Raw genomic sequence first — 22,591 nt, 5'->3', positions numbered from 1 at the left:
GGGACAGCAGGGTTCCTCCATGATGCAGGGGATGAGGGGCCCTCAAAGGGGACTGACCTCTGGGCCCCTTGACTGCCATGGCCCTACAGTGTCCATACTCCTGCCACCACACAGCCAGACCTGACTCAGCCTGCCCTGGCTCTCCCCCCACCCACCTGCCACCTGCCCAGAGTGCCCAGGTCAGGGGGGCAGCTGGGCTTCCTCATACCTACAGTACAGCCCCTCTGTGTCTGATCCTCTCCTGTTCTTTCCCAGCCTGGGACCTCAGCAGACACAGCCAGGCCAGGACCCCCACCCAGCTGCGGCCAAGGAGACATCCCAGGCAGGTTCTCCTGCAGCCTGACGCCACCTCCATGATGCCCCCCAAGGCTCCTGTGGCTGTCCAGGCTGCCCCATCCCGGAGGGCATCAGTGACCTTGCCCACACCCAACAATCTGGTAGCATCACCCACCCCCCACCCCATCGGATCCACAGGTCAACCCCAAAGCAAAGTTCTGAGTTGGGACCACTGGTTTTATGCAGGTAAGTATACAGAGCCTATCTCCAGAAATTCAACCCAAAACACAACCTCCTAGTGGAGAATCTGGCATTTGTGCGGAAATTCAATGCACGGGTCCCAGGGCCCAAGTCCTGTGCCCACCAAGAGCCAGTCTGCAGGTCCCAGGGGCTCTCTGGGCCCCTCCACCTCATGTGTAGCCAGGTGGTGGCTCTGGGGATGCTGGTGACACTCTAAGGCACCAGCATGACCCCAAAGTCCCCTCTCAGAAACCGCCAAAGGCACCTCTGCATTGCAAGTGGCCCTCTGGCTCTGGTCCCACTCCAGACCCATACTCAGCCAAAGGTCTGCCAGCCCTGGGATACGCTGAGCCACCCATACCACTTCTCTATCCTCTTCAGGCTAAACCCAGACGGCTGCAAACAACACCCCTCCCCTGCCAGGCAACACCCCAGAGGGGCCCAGATGCCAGTATTTTTGTAAACTCCCCCACAGTTGAGAGCCACTAACTAGACAGGGGGACTATTCTAGAACAAAGCACAGGTGGCTTTCTGCACCTAACTCTGGCCACAGCACACCTGCTGAACCTTTTGCCCCTCCACACAGATGCCAGGCGCCTGCTCCCTCAGGAGGCTCGCCAGCGAGCTAACAAAGTGGAACTGGGCACCTCCACAAGTCTCAGGGACCCTCGGACTACAGCCTAGAGCTTAAGAGGAAAAACGTTCTCCGACAGTCATCAAGAAGCCATCGTGGCCACTCCTGGCTCCCACGAATCAGTGGGATTCGCGGGAGCCAGCCCCATGTCAGCCCCGGTGCCACTGGCTTTATCCCACGTGATGGGAGTTCAGAGCAGGGCAGGGCAGGCTGTAGGACCCCCCAGCCTGCAGGGAAGGGGCCAGCAAGCAGGCCTGAGAAAGCCTGGTACCTCCTGCCTCGTCCTCCGCCCACCGACAGTCTACCCAGGGAGTTGGACACCATTAACAGCTATGACGTGAGGAAATGTTCTCAGGGAGAAAAAAAACATCAAGATCTCCCCAAAGGTTCTTACTGTATTCTTTTGCTACCACAACCTGCGTCCTCTTACCCAAAGCTCCTGGGGTTGGAGTCTCTAGTAGAAATCCCCATGTCATTAGAATCAGGAGTGAAACACCAGAGACAACATGCTCTGTCCTGTGCTGCACCCACACCTGGGGCCCAGCTGCTTTACACCAGGAATCAACACAGCAAAGTAAACTGTTTTTTATTGAAGTCATATCTGGTGCCGCCAGGACCACCATCCTCAAGGCCCATCCCACAGCTCCTGGTGCAGAGACCACTGTCTACCGCCCCCAAAGGGCAGACAGAAGGAGGCAGGCACACATGGAGGACAGAGACTACTGGAGGGGCCAGACACCTCACCCAGACTGCCATCTGGACCCCCTTGCCTGGACCCTCTACCTGGACCTCCTAGACCACCCACCTGAATCCCCTGTCCAGACCCCGCCGCCCAGACCTCCCACCCAGATCTCCTGGACTCTGCCCGGCAGGCATTTTACAAAAGGAACACAAACCCACAAACCCACATTGGGATCAGCCCATGGGCCTCCATTCCATAGAATGCCCTTCTAAGAATTCATTCAAAATGGAGCAGCTCTCTCTAAAAGCATAAAAGCCATAAAAATCCAAAACACATCTTTAGGGAAGACTAGATCAAAATGAGACCTAATGTTTAAAGTTATGCACAGCCCCTGCTTCTGTCCATGTGCTGGGAAGAGACCGGATACCCAACCCACCTGCCTGGGGTCAATTGTTCTCAATCTGCCCCAGGTCCAGCTCACCGCGGCTGGGAGGGAAGACGCCTTCCTCCCCAGCACTATCCCAGTCACTGGGGTCTCCGCTGCTCCCACCCTCTCCCTCAGCGGCCATGGGCTCCCCAGAGGCCCACGGGCTGGGGCAGCAGGGCCTGGGGCACACCCTCAGTGGGTTGGAGCCAGGTGTGACAATGCCCGTGAGGCCGTGTGGGTCATACGGGGTCAGCTTCACTTGGGCGTCATCCTCCTCTTCATCTTCATAATCAAGGGAGCAAAGGCTTTTTGAATTTTTTAAAGTCTGCAACAGAAAAGATATCAGCTTAAAGCATTTCCAGGAGGTTATGCAGGAGGCAGCATCCTACTGACCCAGGGTACTGCCCCGCTGAGACCCAACTCCCCAGCTGGGCCAGCACTGCCACTTCCTGCCTCCTGCAGCCAGTTCTTCCCCATGCTGCTAAAGATGGGGGCTCCCAGGGCAATCGCTGCAGAGCCCTGTCCACTCAGGTGGCACCTCTCCTTGGCTAGTCCACCAGGGCCCACGACCCAGCAGGCCACTCCACCCGTTAAGGCTTCTGCTCCAGGGCTACACACCAGCAGTGTGTACTGGCCTCCTCCCCTCCACCTCCTGGCCACAGCCTACCTCCAGACCACACATGACAGCAGCCCCCCTGGCATAGACAGGGCCCCTGGTACATCCCCACCATCCCCTGGTCCTGCACTTTTGGGTAGCACCTGTGTGTTGCCCACTGCGCAACCACACCTCTGCTGGAGCAGCCTCTCAACCTGGCCTAGGTGTGATCTCAGCAACCCGAGGATCGGGCTCCCCTCCTGGGCCACACCCACAGTGCCCTCAGACAGGTGCCACCACACGGTTCAGGGCCTTTAAAGGGCATCACTCTCACCCAGCTCCAGTACACTGGCACCTACAAATGTGGGCTCAGAACACAAGCTGACTGATGCCACACAACCCAAATCCAAACCTGCTGGAGCCAGGACATGCCTCATACAATCTGTCTCCATGGTTAGAAAATGTGCTGGAAACAGTCCCACAGTGAATTATAGTAAATAAACACTTCCCTTAGGGGAGCAGAGCTCCTCTTTGAAATCAGCACGTTTAAGGAAATTATTTGGCTCTATAAAATACACTGACTTCTCTTGTGCAGAATTACTGACTCAGAAGTAAAATTCTAATGATTCAATCTTTTTTTTAAAGATTATTTATTTATTTATTCATGGGAGTCACACACACAGAGAGAGAGAGAGAGAGAGAGAGGCAGAGACACAGGCCGAGGGAGAAGCAGCCTGCATGCAGGGAGCCTGATGTGGGACTCCATCCCAGGACCCCAGGATCACGCCCCAGGCTGAAGGTGGCGCTAAACCACTGAGCCACCTGGGCTGCCCTAATGATTCAATCTTTAAAGGTACAATTGATCACATAATTTGGTCACAAAATGAGGATTCATGAAATAACTTCCTCTTTATTCAAATCAAGGTGGATTTGACAGGTAAGGTCACTTCTTTATGCAAACACTTGGCCCAGCATGTCTCCGCAGGCTGGTAGTGACATAGGCAGAGCACGCAGCCCCTCACCAGGCTCCCCCGCCACCTACTCTCGTTCCGCCCCTGCCCTGGTCCACATGTGGACAGCGCTCACCCCACAGCACACCCACGAGCTAGCAGGAATGTCATGGGGCAGTGACTGGACAGGTGGCAGGAGAGCTGCTGTGGAGAGGTCTTCTGTCACTGGGACATGAGCCCATCTACAGGTCACAGATGTAAAACCAGTCCACTCCAGCCACTTGTTAAAGAGATGTGGTGGCCATTCAACAAAACTGCTCGTGCAGAGCTATATGAACCTGCTCTAGGCAGCAACCACCTGGCCCCAAAAGGGGTGCCACCTGCCACCTCGCATAGAGGTGCGCCATCACACAAAGCTGGGGATGACAGGAAAGCAGGGTCTGAGGCCCACTGGGAGCAGCCTGGGGCCATGCTGATATGTGTGACCCTCAGCACTGGACAGTCCTGCTTCTGCTACTGTCATTCTGGTTTCAGGTTCCCTGAATCTAAGCAGATGAACGTAAGATATTTTTTTCAAAAATCAAAGGTCAAGACTTTGAATTATAAATCAGGGGCTCTAGATTTTAGAGGGTCCACCAACTTGTGTACCTCTGCAGCAGCCCCAGAGACAGGCCCCGACTTCCTAGGGCAGTGAGAGCACATGCCCAGTGCCTCCTTCACCCCAAGCCAAGGTCATCAGCTACAGGTAAGCTGATGAGATTCTGCAGGAAAAACAGAATTGTGCCTGTGAGCCATCCCAAATTCCTTTCAAGGAACATCCAGCACCTAGCCAGCCACATGTGCACTGGCAGAGGCAACAGGCCATCTCCAAACCAGACCACATGGTTCTGCAGTTCCTAGACAGCTCACAGCATCTCTGCTCAACCAGAGCAGACCCTGCCCATGAGGTCACATTCATCCCAAAGGCGAGGGCTGAGCAGGAGCCCTGGGGGGTCTCCAACTGCCTGCAAGCGCCTGGACCCCAGCACCCATCTGGTTGTCGTGTCCAACCAGGGCTTCAGCTATGCCCCAGAGAAACCAGAAGCCCCACAAGGCAGATGTGGCAAACCCAGGCGCCTTCCTCAGCCAGCAGAGGGAGAGGGAGGCCTGGCCCAAGCCACAGTGGCTTGCGGGGCTTGCAACGTCCACACCACAGGTGGGGGCAGAGACAGCCAGAGGTGGGGGTGTGTGTATGCACAGGAGCGCTGAGTGTGTCTGCATGTGTTGGGCGAGGGAGCTGTAATAAGGAAGCCAGCTGACAAGCAACTGATCCCTAGACCTCCTCCCTCACTTTGGGGTGAGTGCCCTCGCAATCCTGCAAGAGAGTGGAAGTCGTTCACACAGCAGGGATGGGGGGGGGGGCTCAGCTGGAGGAAAACCAACAAAAACCAGCACGCTCACGTGACAGAGTGATAGAAACCTACAGCTGACCAACAATGCTCAGGCCTCCCCAGGCCTGCCAGGCCACACGGGACAGGCAGGTGGCTCCAGGCATCTGGAAGCACACGTGCACACCCCTTCCTCTACCCCCGGCTACAACCACCCTCCTTGGGACACCAGGCCAGGGGATAGGGCTGCATCTCGGGCTGGCAGGGAGCTACATGTCCCAACCACAGGCTGGAGCACTCTTCAATTACACCATAGGCAGCTGAGGATCTCCTCTACATCATAAAAGCTTCTGAAAACATACAATTTCATGAAAACTGGTACCTGTTCCCATACCCTACTGGAACCATAACTGATCAGCACATTTTCAGTAATGATATTTTAATTTCAATTTTGAGACCTAGCTTTGCCAATAAAAATAGAAAATTCTGTATGTTTTCCCGTATAAATAATCACTCAGAATGAAGATTCAGGTGGCAGTAGTGTCCCCTCCCTGATGACCAAAGCCACCCCTCAGGCCCTGCTTGGCTCAAGACAGAGCAGATTCAGGGGCTACTAGGCACTCTGCATCACATGCCCACTGTAGGGGGCAGGGCAGTGGGCTGCTCAGCACCCAGCACACCACATCCAGGCCCGAGGTCAAGGACCCTGTGCTCCCCACCGCACCACTTCAAGTTAAGACACAAAACCAGTATGCTGATGTCAGGACCACCAGGCTGGAGTGTGCACACGCAGGATGGATGTGGTCCCAACTGTTCTTGCACAGAAAGCGGGAGCCACAGAGAATCTCCTGGCATTGCTCACTGCCACACTGTCACATGGACACCTGACACACCTGAAGGCAGGTCCCAGGGCTTTGCCCGTGCCTGCTCTGAGAAGTCTCATGTAGAAGTGAAATCACCTTGAGAGGAAACAGTTGGGGTCTCCATTTCCCAGAGGGGACACCACGCCCCTGGGCAGGGTGCACAGGATGTCTAGGCACACACGTGGCACCTGGCAATGCTCAGGGCCTCTGCACCCCTTGCTGCCTGCAGAGCTAAAGGCCTGCACCTACCTCCCACTCACACAACAGCCGCCTACACATGGCTGGTCCTCTAGGGTTCAACGGTCACATCCATGCTTCCAAAGTATTTTTAAGTCTTCTGCTCCCTTCCATTTGCATGCTAACCACAAGTACCCATGAGTGCCCATTCTACTTGTAGGTGACAGTGAGTTGAACACGCGGCACCACAGAGAAACCTCATGGGTCTCGCCCAAAACATCAAGAGTCACCAAACCTGGCCACTTAATCATTAACAGCTAGACTACCGCTTCTACCTCCTTGTATGTTTAAGACAACCAAGTTTCCTAGATCTGTGGTGATACAGTAAGAGGTGCGTAGCTGGCCTTTGTTCATTCCTGGTTCTGATCCCTACAAACCTTGGAACTTCCTGAGTGATGGGGTGAGGACCATCTTCTGTGATTCATAAAGAGCCCCATTCAACCACACCTCAGTTTAGGTGAATATGACCCCTGTAGGTCCCCAGCCAGTATTGGGGTAGGGCAGTGGACAGAAGGATCACACCAGGCTTAGTGAGCTGGACTTTAAGTCCCCCGCCCAGAGGATGGAGAACGGAAGGAGACTCGGTCCATCTCCATAGCCAGTGATCTCATCAGTCGCACCCGTGCACTAGAACTTCCATAAAAATCTCTGCACACTTGGTGGGATGAGCACTGGGTATTATGCTATATGTTGGCAAGTTGAACTCCAATAAAAAAAAAAAAGAATTAAAAAAAAATCTCTGCACAGAGGGTTGGGGGATCTGGAGGTGGGTGAGCACATCTGGGTGCTGGGCACTGGGCACAGATGCTCCCAGAGAGGTGTGGGGGCTCTGCACCCCCTGCCCCATACCTTGCCCTGTGCGTCTCTTCCCTCTGGATGATCCTGAGTTGTGTCCTTCATGATAAATGGGTAATTAGTAAGGAGCTTTCTAGAATTCTGTAAGCTGTTCTAGCCAAGCACAGAAACTGAGGAGGGAGTCGTGAGAACCCCAGTTTGTAGCTGGCCAGTGGGGTACTGAGGCATCTGAAACAGGGGTGGTCTTATGAAGCTGAACTCTTAGCCCACAGGTCTGCATTCTCTGCAGCTCATGTCAGAATGGTGCCAAACTGTCAGACACCTGCCAGTGTCTGTAGAGAGCCCGGGATCTTGGGGTATGAGAGCCATACACAGTGCACAAGGAGGGGTATGAGTAGAAACAAGCCCTAATGGTGACCACTGACCATAGCTGCACATGAGATGCCTTCTGTCTCCAGAGGCAGCCAGGAGCTGGTGAAGGACGGGGCTGGAAGCTGGCCTCCATCCCCCAGGTCACGATCAGAAGTGTCAGCCAGCTATCATGACTGCTCACCATGCCTCTATCTGCATACAGTTCATCATTCACAACATCAGGAATAAGAGACAGTGAGGGACACACCAGCTCAGAGACTTTCAAAGTTCTAAGAGATACAGTAAGCAACTTTGTGCCCCAAACTGACACCTTAAATGCAATGCCACTTCCCATAAATGTGTAACTTTGGAAAGCCTTAGCAGATTCCCCCAGAGACACTGAGCATGCAGGTTTGTTCACCTCCACACCACACCCCAGGCCCAGATGGCTTCCCGGTAAGCCCACAGCAAATCTCACATGTGATAGCTTGGAAGTAAGTGGCTCGTCCGGCCTGTTGAGCCTGCAGGTGACACAGCCCTGCAGAGCACGAGCGTGCAGGGCACCCTGAGCAGAGCCACCCAGCTGAGCTGCTCCCGGACACCTGACCTGTGGAAGCCATGTCGTAACAAATGGGCATCACTTACAGCTGGTAAATGTGGGCTGTTTGTTATGCAGCAATCCTGGTGAGTGCCAGGCTAACCAAGGCAACAGGCCACTGAGGCCAAGGAGTCAGGCAGTCAGAAGCCTGGGGCAGGGCATGGGGAGCTCAAGGATCCGGGGGCCAGGGAGGGGGTCACAGCAACATACCAACAATGAGGGAAAATGTTCTAGAAAGATAAGCGGGAGGGGGTGGCGCCGCCCAGGTGGCTCAGCTAGTTGAGCATCCGATGTTGCTTTTGGCTCAAGTCATGATCTCAGGGTCATGAGATGGAGCCCCACATGGGACTCTGGCTCAGCAGGGAGTTGGCTTGGGATTCCCTCTCTCCCCTGCCTCTGGCCCTCCCCAGCCCACCTCATACCACTCACACTCTTTAAAAAAAAAAAAAAAAGACAGACAGATATGCAGGCTTCTCATCTACTGGGCTTTGTTTCTTTTGGGCTGCCAATATCAGCACCCTGCTGACTCTGCACCCTGTCCTTCTGCTTCTACTGGGCCAGCCCACCTGACCACTGAAGCCCATTCAGATTTGCCCTGTCCTGTACCCTGGCTCACTGATTTTGCTCCACAGCCTCCCATACAGACAGGTGGTCATAGCCATCCCACACCCCAGGGAGCACAGGGGACATGAGGACCATGGGAACCTGGGGGCTGGGATCCTGACATGTCCACCTGCACATGCGCACCCACATGCACACACACACCCACACGCACAAGCAGGGCTGAGGACAGCTCACACCTCACCAAGGCAGGCAGGTTACGGGCCATGGGAGCTGGCGCTGGGGACGCTGCAACCTCAAGCCCACCCAGGCCCAGAGCGCAGCCCAAGCAGTTCATCCCCTACAGGGTGCAGAGGCACCGAGACCGCTGGCAGGCCAGTCTCACCACAGAACCACCCCAGGGTGTGCGCAGCGCCAGCAAGCCAAGGACACCGGACACAAGACCAGCCTCACCTGTGTCATTTTGAGAAAGTCCAAGGATGGGCGCGGCCAGCGAGTGCCCTCCTCACGCCTGCGCTTGCGCTGCCACTTCCTCCCGACGAGCACACACGGTTGTGAGCAGCACCGGAGCAGGCCCAGTCGCCGGTCCAGCTCGGGGGTAGACGAGGGGCTGCTGCTGGTAGAGGGCAGTGCCGTGCCCACTTCTGCCAGGTGCTCCTGGGACAGCGACAGGCGGTGCCTCCAGGATGGGACGCGGGGTCGCCTAGGCAGGCCCGAGCTGCCCTCACAGCTGTCCATGCAGCCGCCACTGGCTGAAGATGGCTGGGGTGCTGGGGGCGAGGTGGGCCCAGCCACCAGGAGGGTGCGGTCGAGCGGTGCAGCACCCCTGGGCAGGCTGGCACCCAGGCTTTCCTGCAGCGTGGCATTCCCACCGCTGTGGCACCACCTCTTGGACACCGGCGTCCAGACCCTGGAGCAGCTGGGGCGCCACAGGGAGTGGCAGTGCGCCAGCTCCGACAGGGAGCGGCAGTGTCGCTTGGTAGGTGGTGCCGAGGGGGGCCCTGAGCTCTCCTTCAGGTCTATGGTGCTCACCGCACCCAGGACTGTGTTGGGGCCCCACGTCCCTGTGGCTGTCTGATTTCCAATGGGCCATCCGCCACTTAAGACCTTCCAGGGGCACCTGTCTTCTGAGGAGACACAAAAGAGAAGAGACAAGTGAACAGGAGACAAGGCACGGTCTTTGCTGTGCCCTGAGACACCTGCCCAGCTGGGGACACTGCCTGACGCAAAGCCTCATGCCTTGCAAGAGCTGGGGGATGTGGTCAGCACAGGCCCCACCGGCATTCCCTGGTCAGACAGCTAGCCATTCCCTGAAAATGACCAGAGCATGCTGTTCCCCATTCAGTTTCATGAAAAGACTGGCCCCACATCCCCTACTTCTCTGCGGCCAAGTAATCTTATAGGTATGCAAGCAAGCCCCCCACCAAGCCGCTTCTTCCAGGAAGCCAGTGCCACGTAAGCACTTGGGCAGAGCAGCAGCTATGGTGTCCCTCACCTCCTGTCCTCCTGAAACGTGAGGCACGGCCCCCAGCACACATCAAACAGGGACCCCTTTCCAGCTTCCACTCCCCCACTCCACACAGCCACCAGGAGGGTCACAGGAGACACTGAGTGTCCAGGGGTCAGCACTTGGCATCCACACGTGAGAACACACTGTACAAGCACAGCACAAGGGGCTCCCTCTGCCCACCTGCCTCCAACACCACAGAGTAGCCCACCCGACCACCTGAGGAAGGTCACCTTCCTCAGACCCTTCACAAAGCCCTTGGGTGCCCAGACCCTGAATGTGCCCATCAGGGCCGCCATCACAAGCTCTGCTGTATCCCAACTGCCATCGAGGGCAGAGCAGTATGAATGGGTCTCCTCTGACTACTCATGTGGAGGCAGGGTGGACGGCAAAGCCTTGACTCCCACCAGCCTGGCCATAAGTCTTTTCAGCATCTCCCAGCCTCCAGTGGGTATGGAGGCAGTGGGACCCAAGGGATGGGGCCAGGACCCCTGTGGTAAAAGGCACAAGCAAAGGATGATCCTGCTGAGGACTGGCCCCGTGTACAGATGGACCACCACTGAGGACACAGTACCAAGGACCGGTGCTGGCCTCACAGTTTCTACCTCCACAAGTTCACAAAAGAATTTATTAAAAACCTTCACTTTGGTAGTCTGGAGAGCCATCTAACACAGTGAGTGCTTTCCTACAGCCACGGTGACCAGGGCCGGCGGGGGAGGACTGGCACTCAAGTCAGGCCTGTCTGTCCCTAAAGATCACAACTAACATGTTCACCACAACCCATGACATGGAGCCAAGGTCACCAAGAGTGTAGGGCAACAAGCTCTGCACACCCAGGCTCAGTTACACACTCGTGTGGGGTGGCCTTTCCAGTCATAGGCACACGTGTAGGACACATGCACTGGCAAGAGGTGTCCTCCGTGCTCCAGGGCCTGAGCCCCAACCACACCAATGGCCCAGAGTGTGCCACACCGGAGCTATACACCCACCGCGTGCTGAGCCCAACCCCACCGTGTTCTGCCCTCAATGCCCACAGGCCCCCCAGGGCGAGCCTCCACCTCCACACTGCCAGGCGCCTTTCCAGAGGGGCCCGGTGGCCCGGCACCTGCCGTGTCCTAAGGCAGAGGCCCAGCCATGCCCTGACCCATAGCCCAGCATGGAGAAGACTGCTGTGGGCAACCTTCACTGTGCGGGTGGACTTTCTTGCAGAAGTCAGCATCATGTGCCAGTTCCACTTCCCTCACCTTCCGTTCCATCCCTGGCCCATGGCCACAGAAGCCCAGGAAGACCAGCAGGGACTTTTCAACACTTACCATTGCTCTCAAAAGGGAACACATGGCCACTGCTGCTCAGTGTCCTGCCAGAATGCTGAAAATGTTAAGAAAAACCAGCATGAACACAGTGGACACAGATGCTGAGCTCACAAACAGCACAGAGGTAAGGATAACGCTGTATTCTCATCCCTGCAACCAATTCCACTCTTCCCCAACACTGCCTTTTTTGGAGATTAAAAAGAAAAGGACTGACCTCAGAATATGTTTTTTTCTTAATCAAGATTCTTAAAAGCCTAACAATACTCCAGTGAGTGAAGGGAACCCAAGTGTTGTGCATGTGCATCTGTGCTCCCACAGCCCGAGCAGCCCTTGCCGCAGCCAGGCCTCCTCACAAACCTCCCCACTCAGCTACGCCACCAGGCCCTCCCCCACATGCGCCAGCCCCAAGGCCAGGCTCCCCAGGGCAGTGGGGCTTAGGAGGGCTGGAGCCAACAGATGGCTGCCCTGGGGCTGCATCACCCAGCAGCTGCACAGAGCTAGAGAGACCTGGCCATGCTCAGGAGGACCAGGTGACCAGCAGTTCCCCAGGCCCAGGACCCGGTCAGGTGACAAAATGAAGAAGCAGCTCCAAAACTCCCAGGAAATTGTTGACACACAAGCTGGTCATCTACATCATCAGGGAATCCTACCTCCCTCTTTGTTGCTATAAATACCCCTGAAGAACTATGGCCCAGCCCCCACCACAGCCCTTCCAGCACCCCCAGCACCCCCAAAGACCCCCACAGCCCTCCTGGCACCCCCAATGCCCCCACAATGCCCCCCATGGCCATCCCAGTGCTCCCAGCACCTCCAACGCCACCACAGCCCTCCCAGTGCCCCCAGCACTCCCCACATCCCTCCCAGTGCCCCTAGCAGCCCCACAGCACCCCCATATCCCTCCCAGTGCCCATAGTATCCCCATGGTGTTTCCCACAGCCTTCCCAGCACCTACAGCACCGCCACATCACCTCCCATGTCCCCCCACAACCCCTCACAGACCTCCCAGCACCCCACCCCACCACCTACCCCCAGACCAGGTTGGCCAGCCACTGTCCCCCAGGTGAGTAGCAGGCACAAGCACCCTCCCAGAGCTGTGATCCCCACACACAGCAGGACACCTGAACAGAGCCACTATCCATCAGGGAAAGGTTCCAATGGCTCCCACATAGGAGGCCCAGGTTCCAGCTCAGTGCAAAGGTGCACAAGCGGCCATGGGGAACAGCCAGAGGACATGGGTTTTATGGACAGCACCCGTGCTGGGGCGCAGAGCAGGGCTGGCCCGGGCCTCTCTATGGGAGGACAGCTGTGGCGTCGAGGGCCTCCATGCCCGGGATGGGCTGTATAGTCTGCCTCACGCTGAGGAGTCCTGACCAGAAGAGGCCACCAGGGGGTGTGGAGACCACAGGCCGGCCCCCAGGCAGGCCTGGCCACACCACATGCACCCTGACACCGTCCAGCATGGAGCCCAGGCACAGCCAGTGCAGCCTGCGGCCTGCAATCCACTGCCCTGAGCAGCCCTGATGGGGGCAGCCTGGTTCCTCTGTGTAAGCCTTGGTCTCCCCACCTGGGGCTGGAGTGAGAGTGGGACGCACACGTGGGATGGCTCCAAAGCTCTGTGACAGTGATGGAACCCATTGACGAATGGTGCAGCAAGCACAGCCATTTCCAGAAAGGGCATGGGGTTCACCACACATCCGTGCAAGAAAAAAGAAAACCCACTGTTGGCCTAGTCTCATCCCACACACAAGACTCCACTCCAGAGTATAGTCTTTGAACTAAAGTAACACAGATGCTTCTAGAAAAAGACACAGAAGAGCATCTTCAAGACGCAAGGTAGCAAAGGTTTCTTAAGTGAGATACAAAACACACCAACTTACATGGATGCTTCCATCCACATTGAAATGAGAATTTCTGTTCATTGAAAGTCACCCACAATGAGGCAAACCACAGGACAGCAGAAAATATTTGCAAAACATGTATCCAAGGGCAGCCCCGGTGGCTCAGCAGGGCGTGATCCTGGAGACCCAGGATCGGGTCCCACGTCGGGCTCCCTGTATGGAGCCTGCTTCTCCTTCTGCCCTGTGTCTCTGCCCCTCTCTCTGTGTCTCTCATGAATAAATAAATAAAATCTTAAAAAAAAACAAACATGTATCCAAGAAGAGACTCGTGACAGGACCCAGCAATGACTTCCTACAGATCAATAAGGAAAAAGGCACATGACCCAATGGCAGAGATCTGAAGTTACTCCCAACTGGCCAGTGAGCAGAACATAAGGTGTAGATCTCCCTGGTTATCCAGGGAATGAGGTCAGAGCCCAGACGACATGGCACCTGGTGTGACCAGTGGCCAGGCCAAGCTGCAGGCCTGGGTGCTGCAGGCAGATGCCTGCGGGCAGCCCCCACCAAAACCTGGGAATGGCCCAAATGTCCCTCAGCAGGGACACAGATTGCACGGCAGAGTAAGCCACACCACTTACATCGTGAGTCTCTGAAGAGTTCTCGTCAGGGAAAGAAGCCAGAGCACAGGCCGCGCAGCCACGCCTCTGTGATGTTCTGGGACACGCTGCACCATGTGGGGCAACCAAAGGGTCAGAACCTGTCCAGGTGATGGTGACAAGGCTAGCAGTGCACACCACCTGCAGAACTCATCCAGCTGAACATCACCCAAGCTGCACGTTCACTGTATGAAACAATACCTCACTAAAAGAGCACATTTTTGACAAAGTTTTTTAAAAGCCAAACTCCCCACCATCCAAGCCTGCACCTGTACAGCTGGACACACAGCGGATGGTACTGAACCTCCTGACCATCCACCCCCCACCACCACACTTCCATCCCACAACCCACCCCTCAGTCCCCCACACCCACTCCCACCCCCAGGTGCACGCGGCTCTCCACCCACTGAGGGTCGGGTCTGGCCCCAGCCGCCCTAGGACAACTCTCAACACCCTCACACCACCTTCTTATTCTACTGTCCACCAGCACAGACTAGGGGGCCCCTTGGCTCTCTGCTTACTGAGACAGCACGCTCCCACCTGACATCTGGGGCTGCCCACCTGATGGCTGCTCGTCCTCTTCCCGAGGCCCCAAGCGTCCACCTGCCCACCAACAGACAGGACCCCTCCCGCCTCTGCAGTGCACAGTCTGCACCACACCTCCCAACCTCTCTGCCTCCCCTGCAGCTCCACCAGACCCTGGCCATGGTCCCAGGGCCACTGTGTCTATCCTCTCACGAGAGCACAAGCCCCTCAGGGACAGCATGCATGTCCACTCATGCATGGTGGCGCCATGGCCTCAAGTCGTAAACGAATGAATCAGGGAACCTACAGCTCATTTGAGAACTCTAGAGTCAGCCTGCCAAGTTCCACAAATATTGTAGTGGGATTTTTATCGGAATTACAACAATCCTTCAATGGGTAACTGGTACACCCTTACACGTGTGTTCCTCAGCAACCCAAAGGAGTGAACCACTGAACCACAAAACCACCTGGATGCATCTCTAGGGCATCGTGCTGAGTGAAAAAACCGTCACATACTCCGCACAGATCATTTTGGAAATGACAAATCATAGAGATGAAAGAGCTTGTTTGGAGGAAACCAGGTGTGGCTACAGAGGGGCTACATGAGGGCACAGCTTACGGCCACTGAACACCCATGATGCTCTCCATCTGCGCTGCCCCATGGGACAGCCAGAGCCACAGGCTGCTGCTGAAATTTAAACTTCAACTATATAAAATACAAATTCAGCTCCCATCACCCCAACCAATCTCAGGGCTTAGTAACCACATGCTTTAAGTAGCTATATGCTTGGACAGCAACAAAGGAGCCTTCCTATCAGCACGGAGTATGCTCCTGAACAGAGCTGCCCCAGGTCCCCCATCCACACTCGCTGACAACCAGCATTTGCTGACATGACCCAGTGCACTAGCTATGGAAAACACCAGAAGCTCTGCCCTGGTTCTCAAGGCACTCACTGTCCTGTTTGGGTAGGAGACACAAACCCATGTGCTTCTAGGCCTTTGTGGTCAGTTAGACTAGCCTATGTCCCCCAAGCATCACAGAGGCAAAATGGGAAGAGCTGACCTCACCCTGGTAATCAGAAGACTTTGTAAGATACCAGGAGCCTTGACAGGAAGCTGGGAATTCACTTGAGGCCAGAGAAAGGAACAGAGAATAAAGAGCCAGCCACACTGAATGGGTGAGGACAGAGAGGACATGGGGTGGCCCAGAACATCCACGAGAAGGCGCTGAGTGCAGCATGGCCACACAGTGGACACTAACAGGGCAGAGACCTCAGAACTGGATGAAAAGCCCCCCTGGGCCTCCCACTCCCAGCACTTCCTCCTGACCAACAACCTCCTCACTTGACACTTGGCATGTGGCAGTGCCCAGGGAAGGACATGTGAGTGACCAGGTTGGCACATGGCTAGAGAGACAAAGGCAGAAAATGTTTAGTGATTTCCAACTTTATTTACATTTAACTATCTTAAATTTTAGCTTTAAAACTAATAATCCAGGGATCCCTGGGTGGCGCAGCGGTTTGGCGCCTGCCTTTGGCCCAGGGCACGATCCTGGAGACCCGGGATCGAATCCCACGTCGGGCTCCCAGTGCATGGAGTCTGCTTCTCCCTCTGCCTATGTCTCTGCCTCTCTCTCTCTCTGTATGACTATCATAAATAAATAAAAATTAAAAAAAGAAAAAAAAACTAATAATCCAATTTTTTAAAAACTTTTCAGTATGCTTATTAGAACAATGGCAGGATGTGAAATCTACTTTTTCAAGTATAAATTTCATGAAATCTAAATACAGATCAAATATTTCTATAATGAAAAACTGGTGTCCAGGAGCACCTGGGTGGCTTCGTAGCTTGAGCCTCTGCCTTTGGCACTGGTCATGATCCCAAGAATTCGCTGCTCAGCGGGGCATCTGTCCCTCCCTCTGCCCCTCTACTTGCATATTCTCTCTCTCTCTCTCTCTCTCTCTCTCTCTCTCAAATAAATAAATAAAATCTGGAAGGAAGGAAGACTGGTATCCAAATGGAGATCTGCTGTTAAGTGTAAAACATACACCAGGTTTCAAAGACTTTGTTTTTGAAAATGTAAACTTTTGACAAGGGTGCCAAAGACCATTCAAGGGGAAAAAAAGAGTCTTCTCATCAGATGGCACTGAGACAACTTGAATCCACATAAAAAAGAATGAAGCTGGACCCCTACCTCACACCACACACAAAAGTAGCTCAATAGGGATCAAAGACCTAAATGTGAAAGCTAATATAAAACTCTCAAAGAAAACATAAAAGTAAACCTTCATGACCTTGTTCAGCCAAGGACTCTTAGATATGACACCAAAAGCATGGACAACAAAAGAAAAAAGACCAACTGGACTTCATCCACACCCCACCATGCCAACCCTGGTGGTGGCCTGCCCTGGGCTGTAGGTCACTCTGCCATGCACCAGAACTCTGCTTCCAAAAGCAAAATGGCTCTTAAAATTCAGAAGACGCGGATTTGGGAAGAGGAAAGGTCAGCACTCCCATTTCAGGAAGAGAAACCTACCACGTTAACAGGCCATCTTTTAAAAAGCACGTGTCTAGCCAAAACAAACAGATCACCACCAACAGCAACAGAACGGAGCTCGGAATGTCCCTGGGCAGCAAAGGCAGGAGGGGGAGCAGGCTGACCGTGTAGCTGCACCTCCCAAGCAGGGTCTCACAAGGGCCCTTCTCTGTTGTGTTAGGACCAGCCTCGAGGAAGCAGAGCACGTGGAGCCATGTCTGCACCACCAGGGGGGCCCTGCAGGCACGATCCTTAGCCCATCTCCCCAGGAAAGCCACATAGCACCTGGCTGCCTACACTTTGCCAAACATCCTAAAGGAGCATGGCCATCTGATGACACGTGTGCTGCACCACATTCTCAGTCTTGGTTAGAGTCTCCACAAAACAGTTGCTGCATACAAGCACAAGTGAAGACAGGAGCAGGTGCATGGTGTGCTGCTAGGATCCCATCAGGGCTCCTGAGCCCAAGGCCAGCAAGCAGCACACTGCAAAGGCCTCTGAGCTCCCCCAACCACCCTGGGCTGTAGACACAGGCCCAGCTCCTGTCCCTGGTGCTCCTGTGTCTAACGCTGAGCCTCAGAGCCTCAAAACCACCTGCTGTGACTTCAGGCCACAAGCCCAAAACAGAGGCTTGGGATCCACAGCTCCCCACCACCTTGCTTGCCTTGGCACACCAAGGGACTACAGCCAGACCATTCTGGGTACCTTATGTCACTGGGACCACTCAGGAGACCTCCAACCATCATGCAAGGGCCATACGCTCAGCCTCCTCTGTCTGGACCTACGACTGAACCAGCACTGGGCTGGTGTCCTGAGATTCACATTAACATGACCCTAGAAAAACGGTTCCACCTACACGAAGTTCAAACCCAGGTGACTAACCTGTGGTGACAACTCAAGGCAGAGGCTCTCTCAGGGGGGGTGGCGCCTACATGAGGGGCATCAGGATGGGTTTGAGTGCTGCTTGCCCAGAGAGACATTTAACAGGTATGAAAATGTACATGCTATGCACTTAGGATTTGCATACTTCTAGGAGTAGGCTAGATGCTCACTAAAAGTTGGGTTGTTTCAACAATGCTGGAAACCCATCAGAATGCTAAGGAGATGTGGGGGCTGCGTGTGCACAGCACAGCCCTGGGACACAGCCCCCTCAGCCCTCCTGCTGCCAGATCCCCCCAGGCCTTGGCCACACATCCTCCATCCAGCTTGGGCCATCTCCCCTGACCCTTGGAGGAGGCCAGGGTCCTGCCCATTGCCGCTGCAGCCAGCTTACCTGGCCGGCATCGTAGCTCTTGCAGACAAGGTCATCCAGGCTTTGGTTCTGCAGCTTCTCAGTGATGAGTGTGACCATGGTCAGGGCCCTGTGTCCTCCGTCTGTACCAACAGACAGTGGGGTTCAGCACAGCAGGCTTCAGAAGGCCTGGGCCACTGCTGGGTCAGAGCTGACCCTCAAAGTTGATTTCCACTTTACAGGTGAACAATCCATTTCCAAGGACTCTTCAGAACTCTGTGTCTGTGTTTTTGGTAAAGAGAAAGAAGTGACTACATGCAGAACCACTGGGCGGGTATCTGTTATATGCTGAGTACTGTGTGCTGAATATTTCTGTCACCTCCGCCTGACGAAAACCCCCCTGCTTTAAAGACCACTGTGTGAGCTCTCTCCTGGAAATGGTACTAAAAGTGGCATTCTGAAAAAATAAAAATAAAAAAATAAAAATAAATAAAAGTGGCATTCTGGTTGAAGGATGGCAGGTTAAGTGCCTACCTGAGATCTAGTAGTCCTGAAGCCCCAACCGAAGTAGCAGTGAGGCCACCTCACCACCCACCCCTCGAAGTGTAAAGCAGATGGAAGACAGCGACAAGAAGCCAAATTCTACATACAAGAAACAGCTGGCTGTGAACCACTGGACTCTCACTCACCACTGTCCCCTGCCCTCAGCAGCTACACACCCCTACCTCAGTCCAGCCAGCTGGCCCCCAGGGGAGGGTACAGGGGGCCCAGAGCCTGGCCCTAGGCTCTCAGGTCAGGGGTAGCAGGGGAAGCCCAGTGGGGGCATTGCAGGCTGCACCCAGGACCTGGTTGCCCAAAGACACCAGCAGGGACAGGGCCCTGAGCCCCTGTGCAGCCTGTCTCCCGCCCGCCATTCATGGCTCCCACTCTTCCTAGCAGCCCGCTGCTGAGCAGGAGCAAGGCCACCTGCCTGGGAAGCCATGGACGGTGCCAGTCAGGCAGGAGGGCCCCAGCCACCCACAGGAAACAATCCTGCCCTCAGAAGAAGGTGCCCAGCCCACAAAATAAGATCAGAATACCCTTAAAAAGAAGTATTTAAAGAAAGAGAAAAGAGCTCTCAGAAATTAAAAAATGAGAGCAGCGACAAAACCTCCAGAATGTCCTAACCACCACCAGACCCTGAGCCCTCCCCCCTTCCCAGAGGCCTCCTTGGGTCCAGCAGACCATGCACAAGGCAGAGGGCCACAGGGTGGACAACCAGGCCCCATGTCACACCCACTAGGTGACCCTCTAGGGCAGCGTCACTTAGGACATCTGCCCGAGAGCCCAGTGTGTGGAAGCAACAATATTAGAACACACAATATTAGAAGCACCCATCCTGGCAGGGAGTGCAAGAAGCACATGGTTTCATGGAAAGTGCCAGCAGAGCTCATCCGCAGACCAAGGAGAAAACCAAGGGACCTTTGCACAGATGCTGCCAGAGGCCAGAGAGACTCACACTCGCGGGCACCCCTGAACATGCGCACACTCAACAGGCATTAACAGACACTGCCTCGACACCACACCTAAAGCCAGCCTCACAAAGTGGGGCCAGAGAGGCATCCAGCAAGCATGGGGAGGACAGCCCACCATCACTGGGTACCTGGGCACATGTTGAGGCAGCTGAGAAACGGCATGGGGCTCTCCCTTTGGCAGAGCATGCAACGGGCTCACCCAGGGCCCTGGAATTCGTGAGCTCATCCCAACCAAAGGTATCGTGCACACTCAGGCTTCCTCCAGGCTAGGCGAGGCACTCACTGTCAACACTCTCCTGGGCTCCCACCATCCTAGGCAGGGACAGCCACCTGCTCCAGCACAGCCAGGGACCCCAAAGCCCAGGCCAGGGCCAGTTGGTTCCTCAGGGAAGTATCTCTCTACCCTGGGAGTGGCTCTACATAAATGTGTATAGAACCAGGGAACCAGGGATCCCTGGGTGGCGCAGCGGTTTGGCACCTGCCTTTGGCCCAGGGCGCGATCCTGGAGACCTGGGATCGAATCCCATGTCAGGCTCCCAGGGCATGGAGCCTGCTTCTCCCTCTGCCTATGTCTCTGCCTCTCTCTCTCTCTCTCTCTCTCTGTGACTATCATAAATAAATAAAATAAAATAAAAATAAAATTAAAAAAATAAAAAAAAAAGAACCAGGGAACCAAATAGAGCCAGCCACACCTCCATGCCTATACCACTCACCCCCAGTCACCTAGGCAGGTCCTACCACCTGCAACCTGGCCGGGCTCTCACTACCTCTCCCCATAAATTCACCCTAAGCCCCAACTGACAACGTTTCTCCAAGTACAGAGGCTTTACAAGGACCCCTCCACCCCTCCACTTTTGCTGCAACTGCACCCTCCCACAATGGCAAAGGCCCTGCCATGGGCCTCCTGTGTCCACCACCCTGTCAGTCCTCCTAGTGGCACATAGCACACACCACACTAGAAAGATTACAGCAGCCACAACAAAACCTGAACAAACTACGCTATGACTAGCATTTCGCTTGAGAAACAGGCCACACATTCCCTGGGGACATCGTTGATTTCCAGGACCAGGGCTCGGGCAAGATGCAGTGGGAGTGTCTCAAAGGCACCAGAAAGCCAGGACGTGTGCAGAGAATGGGGCCTAGCTCCCAAGAGGCATATGTTCCACTTCACAGAATAAAATACAAACCCGTGAGTCTGTATTGATGGAAACAGCTGGAAAAGATCAGTAAGTAGGAGGGGAAGTTCCTCCTCCCAGGCAGAGTGCAGACCAAGGAGTGCTGACGAATGACAAGATTCTTTCCTTAAGTCAGCATGTGACAAACACCCTGTGAGGTTTCAGGCAAGTATCCTCCCTGACGCCACCTGAGATTGGGTGTGCACCAGCCGGGAGGGGACAGAGGAGATGGGACGACCTCACCCAACTGCTGAGCTGGTCAGAGAACAGGCTCCAGAGCACGCATACCGCGATCCAAAGAAGCGCCATAGGCTAGAGAGCAGACAGAAGTCCCACAGGCCACACAGCAGCCCCTAGGGCCAGATAGCAGTCCTGAGGGCTGCACAGCCCCACCATGGGCAGGACAGCAGCCCCACCAGCAGGACAGTACCCTTGAGGGCTGGACAGCAGCCCCAAGAGCAGGACAGCACCCCTGAGGGCAGGACAGCAGCCCCACGGGCAGGACAGCACTCCCAAGAACCGGACAGCGGCCTCGAGGGACAAAGAGCAGCCCCGCAGGCCAGACAGCACTTCCGAGGGCCGGACAGCAGCCCTGTGGGCCAGACAGCAGCCCCATGGGCCAGACAACACCCCCAAGGGCAGGACAGCACCCCCGAGGGCCGGACAGCAGCCCCATGGGCCAGATAGCAGCCCTGTGGGTCTGAAAGCAGCCCCAATTGCTGACAGCAGCCCCAAGGGCCAGACAGCAATGCCACACAGCACAAGATCCCCAGACTTTCCTGCTTGGGCCATGCTTCTGTCAGGCAGGAGCATGGGCCGCAGCCTACTCAGACACAGTTACATCAAACATGGCATACTCCATCACAACTCACAGAAGGTCAGAAGAACAAAGAAAACATGGCATGCTATGTCTGTGAGGGCTGGCCAGCGTGACCCCGGTGAATGGAGGGCCATGGCACAGTGCAGTGTGCACCTGCTGCACAAAAGCAGCAGAAAAACCAGTGGGTGGAAGGACTGCACGGGGCGGCTAGTGCGGCCCCTTCAGAAGCCAAGGTGGGTAAGGAGTGCCTGGCAGGAGAGAACCCAGACCCAGCCATGCAACAATTTAATCTCCTTCAAGGACATACACATGTCATCAGGTGTTAATGCAGCAATGCCCCACACTGCAGGGACACCAAGCCCCCAAAACACCTGAAATCGCAGACAGTGCTGAACCCTAAATATACTATCAACCCCTGCACAACATTGTTTGAACTACGCAAGCCCACTCACATGGGGCTCTCTTTCCATAAGTACAGGACAGCACCAGAAATGTCTTTTCTCTTCCTTATGATATGAATAATACATTTTCTTTTCCCTCCCTTCTTTGATCATAAGAAAACAGCAAATAATACATACAGCACACAAAACAGCTATTAATGAACTGTTTAGGACATCAGTAAGGCTTCTTGCCAACAGGAGGCCATTAGCAGGTAAGTTCTGGGGAATCCTAAGTTCTACATGGATTTTTTTTACTCTGGTAGGGCCAGCACCCATGACCCCTAGCTGTTCAGGGACCAACTGTACTATGCTTTCTCTCATGCATACGAACATGTGATAAAATTTAATTTGCAAGTGAGGCACAGCAAGAGATTAACAAGAATAACAATAAGCTAGAACGAGTGTAACAGGATACTGTGATAAAAGTTAAGTGAATGTGGTCTCTCAAATTGTCTTGCCC

The 22,591-nt window shown here is 54.8% G+C and overlaps 1 protein-coding gene across 9 annotated transcripts in view; it reads right to left on the bottom strand.

The window, feature by feature from the left end:
- FAM53A (family with sequence similarity 53 member A) overlaps positions 1 to 22,591 on the bottom strand; it is a 33,626-nt gene that overhangs the window by 4,718 nt on the left and 6,317 nt on the right. For 5 of the 9 annotated variants that reach the window (XM_025437714.3, XM_025437718.3, XM_025437717.3 and 2 more), the window contains 4 exons: positions 18,225 to 18,464; positions 11,397 to 11,451; positions 9,030 to 9,703; positions 1,728 to 2,584 (listed from right to left, as the gene is read on the bottom strand). In XM_025437714.3, the coding sequence (XP_025293499.2) occupies positions 2,279 to 2,584; positions 9,030 to 9,703; positions 11,397 to 11,451; positions 18,225 to 18,302 (1,113 nt within the window). In that variant the 5' untranslated portion in view covers positions 18,303 to 18,464 and the 3' untranslated portion in view covers positions 1,728 to 2,278. Of the gene's footprint in view, positions 1 to 1,727; positions 2,585 to 9,029; positions 9,704 to 11,396; positions 11,452 to 13,273; positions 13,620 to 18,224; positions 22,580 to 22,591 lie in introns of those variants that run through there. The other 4 variants (XM_025437719.3, XM_025437713.3, XM_025437720.3 and 1 more) reach the window with 4 other exon arrangements.

Source organism: Canis lupus, chromosome 3 (genome assembly GCF_003254725.2).
Source record: "Canis lupus dingo isolate Sandy chromosome 3, ASM325472v2, whole genome shotgun sequence".
Lineage (NCBI taxonomy): Eukaryota > Metazoa > Chordata > Mammalia > Carnivora > Canidae > Canis > Canis lupus.
This window is presented reverse-complemented; position numbering and strand designations above follow the sequence as displayed.